The following is an 11194-nucleotide window of genomic DNA, read 5'->3' on the forward strand; positions in this document are numbered from 1 at the left end:
GTAGTCAGGGGGGCGTCGGTCTCTTCTCCGGGGCAACTCGTGACAGGACAAGAGGGCATCGTCTCAAGCTGCGCTAGGGGAAGTTGAGGTTAGACATTAGGAGGCATTTCTTCGCAGAAACAGTCGTTAGGCATTGGAATGGGCTGCCCAGGGAGGTGGTGGAGTCCCCATCCCTGGAGGTATTTAAGAAAAGACTGGACATGGCACTCAGTGCCATGGTCTGGTTGACATGGGGGTGTTTGTTAGGGCAAAGGTTGGGCTCGATGATCCCAGAGGTCTCTTCCAACCAAATGGATTCTGTGATTCTGTGACCCCTACAGCAGCATGGCCCGAGACAAACATGAACACATTGGGTTCACGCTGCTTGGTCCTGCAGACATAGGAAAAAAAAAAAAAATCTGTTATCTGGCTTTTAACATAATTACTCTGATAAGAAGTGACTGCTCCAATGCAGAACCACCCACTGCTGGCCACTTGAAGGAGCTGCTTGAGGATGCCAGAGCTGTAACAGAGCCACCAATGCTTGTGGCCGAGACAAACATGAACACATTGGGTTCACGCTGCTTGGTCCTGCAGACATAGGAAAAAAAAAAAAAATCTGTTATCTGGCTTTTAACATAATTACTCTGATAAGAAGTGACTGCTCCAATGCAGAACCACCCACTGCTGGCCACTTGAAGGAGCTGCTTGAGGATGCCAGAGCTGTAACAGAGCCACCAATGCTTGTGGCTGATGGGCAGAGGTCAGCCCGAGAGTTGTGCTGGCTGGCCACCTCTCTGGGATGGCACAGTTCAGTGCAAGACCTAACTCCACCTGACCTTCTCGCCTTTCCTCAGAGGAGCCTGGGGGCAGCTGAGTGGGCAACACTTCCCAGCCTCAGCACAGACCTCCACTTTTCACATCTCTGCAAGGGCAGGCACCCTGACCCCGAGCCTTGCAGCTCCAGCTGGGGCACATCTCCTCCTTGCAGAGCTACAGCCCATCGCGCAAGCACAGCCTGCACAGAGTCCGCACAGCTCCCTCAGCTGGGGTGCATGGAGAGCAGCCACAGGGTCACAGAGTGACTCTCTGTAGCCCAAAAGATGTTCAGGTGCCATTTGGAGGCACTGGGACCCCACGGCCCAGGATGCAGCTCCTGCACATGTGGTGAATGGAACACTAGCTGCTGGACAGCCCAGCATAACCAAGCCCACTTGGAAAGCTCTCACGGATCCCCAGGGCTCCTGGCTTCATGTGGGGAAGCAGTTTCCACAAGTCTGCCCCACCAGAAAGCTCCCAGCAAGGCACCAGATCAAACCAGCCCGAAGTAGGCTCACACCAGCCCATCCAACAGTTGCTCTCTTGCATCCCTCCTTCAAGGATCCCTCCATTTTAGCACCCAGCTTCCACTGCTCCACGGAGGAGGTCAGACCCACGGCACACAGCCCCTGGGGCCAAGCTTGCCTCTGCCTGCCTGCTCACAGGGTCTTGAGGTCACGGCTCCGTGGATGGGGCGGGCAGAGTCCACATGTTGGGTGTGGAGCTCCAGGTTTGCTGCCCACAGCACACCACCGCAGCCGGGAAGCTGCAGGCGATCCCTGCCAGCCTCACCACAAAGGGAAGTGCATTGTGAGAGCTGCTTTTAAAAGGCAGAGGGATGAACCATTACCCGAACACCGACAGCACATCCCAGTGGTTCTGCATTTCCCCCGTCAGTACGCTGACGTGCACTTAGGGAGTTTTATGGATGCAGATTTGTTTCTAGCAGTGAAGTCAGCGGCACTCCATTAACCCCAAAACCGTGGGCAGCTCTGGCCAAGCGGCGAGTGGTATCTATCACTAACATGCAACTGCTGGTGAGTGGCCGTGCAGAGTCGCAGCGGTTAGGAAGGTGGAGTGCTGGAGGGGGAAGCAGATGGGAGGTGCCACGAGGAGGAAGGCAGTGCTGTGTGTAAATACCTTGGGATGGAGTCTCTGTGAGCTCTCAGTCTTTTTTTCCTGTTAAAAATCCACAAAGAGGGTGTGAAAGTTGAGAAGTGGAGGATCCACACAGGGCTTTGCAGACAGAGAGCTGGAAGCCCACAGTCCTGGATGCTGGGAAACTGTCCCGGCAGGCTGGAGAGTGCTCAGATCCGGAGCCAGGCCATGAGATGCCCTCTCAGCGAAAGCCTGCCCGTTTCCATCACCTTTCCTGGGCAGGTCGCAGAGGCCACCCCCTGCATGCAGCCAGCTGGGTGCAGAAGCACAGAGCTGGCATACAGCCCACGGACCGTCTGATAGCGTTACACAAGCCAACAGCATTGTAAAAATGCACTCAACAAGGGAAAGTAATCTAATAAAGTGTCTGAACAAGTAGAGCAGTAAAAGCCAAAGGGTAAGAGACCTCCAGTCTCCTCCCGGGACATTCTGCACAATAACCTCACCTCACCAACAGCGACCAGTGCAGGGACAGGCTTCTATGCGACCCCGCAACCAGGGAAACCTCACCCAGGAATGCTGGTCTGCTCCAGTTTTCCCACCCCTTTGCAGCTACCCTGCCCTCACAAGAGAAGTGGCAGAGAAGACCAATGTAACACAGCCAGGCTGGCAAACACTGAACAACACCCCAAAAAAATTAACGCAGATGAACTCAGAAAATTAACTCAAAGATACAGAACCTGCTGTACTTCTTGTTCCACGGATGTGCACAGACCCTCCCTTCTGAAAGCAGAGCCCAGACCTCAAACGTGCTCCCCAAATACAACCCCATTTCTGAGCAAGCAAACAGCCTAGCGATAACCCAATGCAAATAATCACCAAATACACAGGGACAGAAGACACCATTGCAAGACATGGAGCTGTGAGGTAGCTGAAAGCAACCTGCCTTTTAAGTGGATGAAGGCAGCAGGTAGCTGCCGGGCACAGCAGAACTGCACACCAGCCTCAAGAGCTCAGCAGGCAGCCACAGCTCCACGACACCTTCTCCTCCTTCCACCCCCGTCTCACCGCATGCCTCTGGCCCACATCCTTCCATCCGGTTTCAGATGCAAAGGAAAGCTCCAGCCCCGACAGCTGACACGGTTACTATGCCAGCTACACAGAGACTGCACTATTCTCCGCATATGACTGTTGTCATGTTTGGGCGGGGCTGTGTTGAACCCACACCATGAGCACAAATCTCCTGTTTTTCCCTCTCCTGCTTCCACTGTCACAGCTACAGTGCAGGATAGCATTGGTCTTTGCACAAAAGCGGAGACAGATACAGGGCTAAGAAGGAAAAGTCCTTCATTGGGTGGAGGAAAATGGTCATCTTGTCCTTGTCCTAGTGGCTTTGGAGGATGTAGCCCGCTGTGCTCTCAGGGGTCCTGTGGGCTGGCAGCTAGCGATGGTGTTAAAGGAAGCAGGAGGGAGAAGATCTTGGTAAGGCAAAGGAACCATTTTCCAGACACTCACAATGCAAAAACAGCAAGGAGGGGAGAAAACAGGTACAGGAGTCACGGAACAGGAGCATCCAGGGGAGCACTGCAGTGGTTTTGCACTGACAGATTTGCTGGGCTCAGGCCCACAGCTATAAAATCCCTCCTCTCATCCCCCCAGGAGCATACCTGTACATCCTGGCACAGCCTTTTGAGAGGGGGAGACTTGCTGCATGTTCCATCCACCACTATCTCTTCCCTTCCCAGGTGTTTCACCACGATGCACTTTTTCAAAGGAGAACCCCTGTAAAAGGCAGAAGCTGTCAGATCAGGCTAAGCCTGCCCTTTGTGGGCTTTACAGACAGCACTGGAGGCAGAGCAGGGGCCCTGAGCCGCTTTTGTTGAGCTAAAGTGTATGCCACCATGCAAACTCCAGGCATATCATTAATTGCCAAGGGACACCAGTCACAGGAACGGAGCTTGGAGAACAGGAAAGGTCTGTGCCCAGCTTACTGGGGATTTATCAGGTGCAGTTCCTATGGAGGAAGTGGGGATCCCACACGTATCTCTCACAGGTCACTGCTGGGCAGATTCCTTATAAATCCCAAATTCGCCTGCCCGTGACCACAAACAAGACCTCCCACAGCACCCAAGAAATACTAGGTGGCTGCTCCCAACCCGAAGTGTGACCAACGGTCTTATTCAGGAGGAGGAAAGGCCTCCAAAGTCAGATTATACACCAAGGAAAAGCGCGAGTGTTTTTCCCCTCACAAGGGCCAACAGCCCACCTATAACACAAACACAATGACCTTATCTCCCTTCAGCCCTGTCAGGGTATCAACACACTGTCTCCATCAGTCAGTTCCCAACTTCAGGATCACTTCTGCCCTCCAAGGTACCTACTTTTACGGACATATAAACTTATGTTTTTAAGGTTTAGAGTTTTAAATGCTTTTAAAGAGTCTGAATTTCTAACACGCAGACTATCTGCCCTAAATTGTCATGTTTGATCTAACTTACAAGACCACATTCAGTCTCATACAAGCTACGCAGACACCTAAGCTTGGCAAAGTCATTTCACCATGATTATTTCCCTTTCTGTAAAACCTGATGATAGATCTGTCTATCTCTTTATGGTTTACAGCATCTCAATGAAGATGCTTAAAAACAATAAAGGAGCTTCACCATATAATTGTGTGCAGTCAGGCCCTGATCCAGGGCACATGTTGGTGCATGTCAACTGGAGTGCCTGTTCCTGTTTACAGAGCCATTTCCCAAATTTGAATTGTTTCTGGTTTATTTCATTATTGTTGAATTGGTGGCTTTGGAGCAAGACTTAAGCCTCCTCTTGACCTGCCCCACGGCACTGTGTCCAACTGTTCACAACTAGTATGACAGTGCATTATTCCCTCCCATTCCAAGAGCTGCTGCTGCAGAACTGGGAAGATCTGCCATGAGCCACAATGATGGTGAATCAGTCTGTCTGTAGCAAATCCTCCGATCCAGTATGTGGGCCTTCAGGTCAGAACGGACAAGAGGAAAGGCAAAAGAAAATATTTTTAAGACAAGGGAGTCGAAGCATGTATTGCTTCTGAAAGGCTCATGAACGTAGTGCAGCTCATGTCTGACCTGCTGCAGTGTCTGCCCACCTATAAAAACCTGCATTTCCATTCGTGCAGGAGCAGAATCCAGCAGCAATGTCCTTCTTACAAGAGAATCCAAACTTACTTGTCTTTACACTTCTGGAGGGCTTCATCTGCAATCTGCTTCAAGTTGATCAGCTTGTCCCCTCGATAAAAGGCATCTGCAAAAGAATAAGGAAAACATTAGAGAGGCCTCACAGCCAAGGCAGCCTGGGACGGCTAGAAGCAACAAGCAGTTTCAGGAGGGCAGAGCAGAGCTCATGCACTGGAGTGAGGGAAAGCAGAGAGGCAGCTGATGGGAAAGGTTTCCTAACACACCCTTTTAGCCTAGAGAAACAGATGCCAAGAGAAATGGTGAAATTCCCTCCCTGGGAGAGGTTCCAGTTTGACCCAACAAGTCACTTAGGAATATTCTGTGGGAAATAATCCAATGCAGGCAGAACACAGATTGCAGTTTAGTGGGTCCTTCCCATGCCATGGACCTATTAATAAAAACACTATTTTTTGCACTATTGCAAAAATCATTTGGGGAAATGCAGTGGGCTTACATGCAAACACTAACACTTTCTTGATCCCTTCCTTTACAATGCTTAGAGTTGCAGCAGAAATGTCCTTGAAATTGGGAAGGGAGGGAATTCTCCTATTAGGACTGCCTCATAAGTGATACATCTTGCAAACATCTGGCTTATTTTGAAGAGGAACATGGATGAGAAGCGTTTGGAAACATGTTATTAGCAGCTGGTGACATCATGCTTTACAGGACAAAGTGGGCGGGCTGCTTAGATGCTTCACTGTACATTCAAAGTGGAAAACAGTACTCAAGCACAGCTACAAGCACTGCATCCGCTTTGCGGCAGCTCAGCTGAAGCACTGCCCCTTCCTCTTCCATTTCCAAGTGCATTTGGCTTTTAAGATAAAGACCTTTCAGACAGGCAACGGTAATGGCTCAGGGGCACAGATGTATGTCCTACCTGCCGTGATGAGGAGAGAACAACCACAGTCAAGAATCCGCTCACAAAGAGAGTCTGCTGAGAAACCTGCAAACTGACGGAGATCACACAGCCAAGTCAGCAAGAACACGAAAAACCCCACAACCCTAAAAACCCAACAGCAGCTGTGCAGTTCACCCATGGTAAACAATAGCACCAGGCACTGATGGAGAGAGCTAAAGGAGCTCATTCCATAGTTAATGCAGAAAAGGGCTAGGAAACAGCAGCACCTGAATTTAGTTTCCATCCATATCCTGGTCAGCACCCATCTTTCCAGCTCCTCTCTCAAAAACAAGAGCTATTCCCCACAAAGAGCTCAGCACCAAGAGCAACAGAAAGGGCTCGTCCCTACCACAATGGAGTGCAGAGCTCCAATCCTGGCACAGGCAAGCATGGCTACAACCAGCTCCAGGATCATTGGCATGTAGATGGAAATTTGGTCTCCTTTTTTCACGCCTGTGGAGGGAAAATGAACATGGCATTTGACAAAATGAACATGTCACATGTCAAAAGAACATGATACAGAAAGAAATGAATTATTTAAAATCAGTATTTATATGCATACAATAAAGCTTCAGCTGGAGTTAGACCTGAACCAGCCTTGGGTTTTGCCTTTCAAGCCCTATGGCTCTTGTAAGATGACTGCAATGAACACTCCATGTCCTTGTTGGACACAGCCCTTGAAGGAGGCAGAAATGTAACCAGTGCCCACCACTTGCTGGAAAACCCCAGAGCAGGAAGTTTTGAGCACAAATTTCTTCCTTGTACAGCTGACATGACCTGCATTGATTAGTTTTCACAGACAGAGCCAGAGATGAATCTCCAAAAGAGCACTGCAGAGCAAATCTGCATCCACCCTGCTTTACAACTGTGGAAGCAGAGAGAGAAGCGAAGCATTTTGCACAGAATTACTCAACAGACTGGCAACCACACAAAAAATTAACTCAATCTCCAAAACCCCGTCTAATGCCTTCCCAGTATCCAATGCTTGTATTGCTTCAGCTGCGTACCTTGGCTGCGGAGGACATTGGCAAACTGACAGACTTTGTGCAGCAACTCGCTGTATGTGATTTTTGCAGAATCTCCAGGTTCATTCCCTTCCCTGGAAAAGCAAGGTAATATTGGTTACTGTACAAGCATTACAAGGTAAGAATGACGCTGCAAATTCAGAGGTACTTACTGCTTTGGACAACATGGATGTCCTCACCTGCCCTTCCGAGCATAGAGTAATCAAAGCCCAGAAATCTAATCCTGGACTAAAGTTCTCCAATAGTAGGAAACTTCAGTCTGAAGTCCCCATCCCTGTGTAGATCACTACACCTGAAAGCAATTGAATGCATGCAGTGCAAATATGTGGTACTTTCAGAGATGCAAGAAGGGTCCAACAGAACCAAAGCTGAGTGCACACTCTCAAGAACGAGCTGGGATGTATGGCATGGCACCCCTGCTCACATGCACTTACGCCTGCAGATATGTCTGCATGAAACACTGGCCAATGTTGTTGTGCAGCACACCCAGCCCTTGAATACCTACCATCTGATGGACTGAGATGGGAAGCCAAGGGCTGTCTTATTTTCCAATGTCATATATAAATATACCCATGTATATTTGTTCAGTGCCATGCCTGCTCTGCATTATTCTCTCTGTGGTCCTCCATGAACCAACTCTGGGCTCCTGCAGCCCAGGTGCCAGTGCAGAGGGACCTGGCCATTAGACACACCGATGGGAAGAAAAGCCAAGAGCTGCACCCAGGGAAATGGTTTGCTCCCAAAGTAAAAACCAGCTAATTTTAATATGACACCACGCTTTAGCCATGCAAACGAGGTGGCACTCCCAACCGATCAGCAGATTAACGAAGAACTTGAAATTACTTCACACTCAGCAGAGCAGCAGTCTCCCACTCAGGAAGGAGGGAGACACTTTCCCAGGTCTCTCCCCAAGGCAGCCAGCACAGAAACATCAGTGATTCATGAAAGAATAGGAGTATAACTCTCAGCTGATATTCCCCCTGGAAAAGTGTCCCCTTGAGTATGTGCAGCCAAATGAAAAACACCACTGGTGCTGGAGAGAAGCTAGGAAGCGCCTTCCATGTCGTGTCCTCCCTTAGGACTGCACCCAGGCTCCATCTAACTCAGGAATAGAAATCTCCCTTCTTTAACATCTCAGACATTCCAAAGCATATAAAAAATATATACTGAATTCTAGCTAAACCTAATCACTGCTCCCCCTTCCCCAGCAACACAAACAGAAGGAGGGCTCCTGTGATGCCAAAATGGATAAAGAAACTCCCTCATTTCTCATGTAATTCTGTGCCATCCTGTGTCAGCATCACAGGGACCATGTGCTCCAACGGTGGACACGGTCCTGGTGGCAACAGCGGAAGAGCCTCACTGATTCAAGCTCTGGGCCCCCCGCCCCACATAGGACAGGGGTTTCAGAACTGGTGGTTACACTTGGATCATCCCATTCCAAAGCTGCTCATGGATCTGCCACTTACAAACTTGACTTATCCCTCTTGATACCTAGTTATAAGTCCCGGTTTCCATGGTGCTCTGCAGCAATCGGGTCCATCGATACCTGCACTGATGTGCACAAGGCAGTGTATCTTCCCACCAGTAGCTCCTGAAAGGGGATTCCCTACTTGGTCCTTTATGCAAGTTTGGCCCCTTTTAAGTGCAAAGAGGAGAGAAACAAGAATACAAAAAAAAAAGAAAGGCATGTGAATGAGAGTCTGCACCCAGGGCAGACGGCTCAGCCCTGGCACCCCAGCAGTTTCCTGTCCTCTCCCCATCACAACCAAGAGCACCACTTTGAGCTAAACAACTTGTGAAACCATTAGATGAGGTCCCTTACAGCAGGGCTCTCGGCTAGTAACAAGAAACCAAGAAACCAGAGAGCTTCCTTTTTGATTTTATTACTTGAGGGTCAAAGATCCAAGAGCTGATTTCGGTGCTGGACTGAGCAGTTGTAACTGATCTGGCTCGAAGGAAGAGCATCTGCTTCCGCTGTGTCTGGCTGCATGCTGAGTGCCTTCCCTCACCATGCAGAGGTTTTCCTTGGTGCATCTACACTGCAGGTGCAGCGACATGAAAGCTAGCACTGTGCAAACCTGCTTGGGTCCAGATGTACAGTATCGCTGTGTGTGCAGCTCTGCCCCTCGGCGATAAGCCTTGCTATGAAATATCTCTTAAGACAATTATAATGCTTCCAAATGCAAGCTGGAGCATCCCAGCCCACTAACCCCTCACCTGAAGATTTCTGCACTGGGGTCTGCTGGCCACTGCGGGCAGGTCCTGTGCAATCCAGCCCCCAGCTCAGTGTTAACCTGCACAACAGAGCAGGGATGAGGGACATCCTTTTGCCCATGCTCTGCTGCAGCGTAGGATCTAATTACAACCTTTACTAAGAGAGAAACGCTTTAGGAGGAAAGACTAGCACAGGCTGTCCCATCTGGAAGGCTTCTCATGCAAGGCAGGCAGGCAGCCCCCGGCCGTGTGTGCTGTCTCAGGGCTCGGCTGGGTGCTGTAGGTGAAGCAATCTTTTGGCTGGTGGCAGACTTAGCTGAGGACACAGCAGAAAGCATGTTGGTTCCCTGTGCCAGGGAAATCAGGTTTGCCCACCGACTCGGTGGTGCAATACCTGCCTAAGAAGGGAGAGGACGGCTCTGCTTTGCATGCAAAACTTGGGAGTCCCCTGACACAAGCCCTGCAAGCCCACACTCCAGAAAGGTTCAGCTCCCTGCCTTGAGCCTGCACTGGCTGCATTTCTAATGCATCTCCTTAACAGATTCCAACAGAGTCTGGCTGTGCCCAGCGCTGCAAACAGGTCTCCACAGGCGCTGATTTGCTTCAGGCTGGGGTGGTCACTGCTGCTACAAGATGGGCTGATGGTGGGATGGAGACAGAGCCTATATAAAAGGCTACCTACACTCCCCCAGCAGCCAAGGGGAGATGGCAGCCAGACCACATCGAACTGCAGCTTTTTGGGTGAGCAGCCCTGTGTACCCGCTCCAGACAGAGATATGCTGGCTCCTGCACATGGTACCTGCCAAGGACACAGACATGCCCTGAGCCACTCAGGTGTGAGGCATCACTTGGACACCCCTGCTCTCCCTGCACACGAGAAGTGCATCTCAAATACACCAGGTCCTCCTCCTCCTCACCAGGCTCTGGGAGGGAAATTCAGGCCAGGGAATGCACCCAGGCTTGTCCTCAAAGTCAGCGTGCATGAGTCACCGCAGGAGAAACGCAGAGCAAAGTCAAAGAGAAGTTAAATCCTTGCAAAAGTTTTTCAGAGGGCTTTCAAAGGCCTTTCCATTCATTTGCGTGACTGCGAAAGAGCTCTACTAGCATCAGCGAGGGAAACCTCAGGCTTCAGATCTTAAGATGATCTTGTGCTTAATGGGAAATAAGTCACGACCACTTTTCTACAGGACAAGATGCCTCCTTTCACCGCATCGCCAGCAAAGGCCTCTGAGCAGTCTCTCAAGAGCAGGCAATTGCTTTAAGTCTCCCCGCATCTGAAAATAGTTTGGAGTGCCCACAGCTACATTCAGCGGGCTACAGCAGCACTCAAAGATTGCTCTGTCCTCTTCTTTAGCACAAAAGCCCAAAGAATTATGTATTTTAGACAGAGCATTTAAAGGAATGCCCACTTGCATGCTACCGAGTACTCTCTGTGTCAAAAGCCAGCCTGTAAATTCCTTGCATCAAAGTTCTGCGAGCAGCATCTTCCCTTGGGCGTCCCTCGGATATAAGAAGAGCTGTCAGTCCTGAGCCTCCCACATGGATTTGCTTGTCCAAATTAAATTGAAAAAGAAATAAAAATAAAATAAAAAACCTTACACTTCTGAAAACATTGCCGCAGTGCCCACCTCCATACCCACAGCATGCACCCCCAGCCCCACAGAATCCAACATCCCCCAAATATATCCCTGTTTTAAGAACTGGTGATGAAAATAGTTGGCAGAGGCACTGCTACGATTGCTAGTGTGCCATCTTTGATCTAACAGCAAGCCTTCTTCTGAAAGGAAAAACCAATTTTCAGCTCCCTAAACTTCCCAGATATGTCATTAGATGAAATACATGGCAAAACACAGTTTGAGCCTGACGTTTTTCTCATCTCCCTCAAACCGAGTCCTGCATTTAGCAACTACTAATCCAAAATTTTACATCTGGGTCGCAGCAGG

At 49.7% G+C, this 11194-nt stretch overlaps 1 protein-coding gene across 2 annotated transcripts in view; it reads right to left on the reverse strand.

Annotated features, from left to right (window-relative positions):
- Positions 1 to 11194, reverse strand: part of ACSS2 (acyl-CoA synthetase short-chain family member 2) — a 32478-nt gene that overhangs the window by 7246 nt on the left and 14038 nt on the right. Inside the window, exons 2-7 of one of the 2 annotated variants that reach the window (XM_009694710.1) lie at positions 7017 to 7108; positions 6359 to 6462; positions 5989 to 6061; positions 5103 to 5178; positions 3564 to 3678; positions 1939 to 1977 (exon numbers count right to left, since the gene is read on the reverse strand). In XM_009694710.1, coding sequence (XP_009693012.1) covers positions 1939 to 1977; positions 3564 to 3678; positions 5103 to 5178; positions 5989 to 6061; positions 6359 to 6462; positions 7017 to 7108 — 499 coding nt within the window. The remainder of the gene's footprint in view (positions 1 to 1938; positions 1978 to 3563; positions 3679 to 5102; positions 5179 to 5988; positions 6062 to 6358; positions 6463 to 7016; positions 7109 to 11194) is intronic. The other variant, XM_009694711.1, reaches the window with a different exon arrangement.

The sequence above is a fragment of the Cariama cristata genome, unplaced genomic scaffold (assembly GCF_000690535.1).
Source record: "Cariama cristata isolate BGI_N322 unplaced genomic scaffold, ASM69053v1 scaffold16792, whole genome shotgun sequence".
NCBI lineage: Eukaryota > Metazoa > Chordata > Aves > Cariamiformes > Cariamidae > Cariama > Cariama cristata.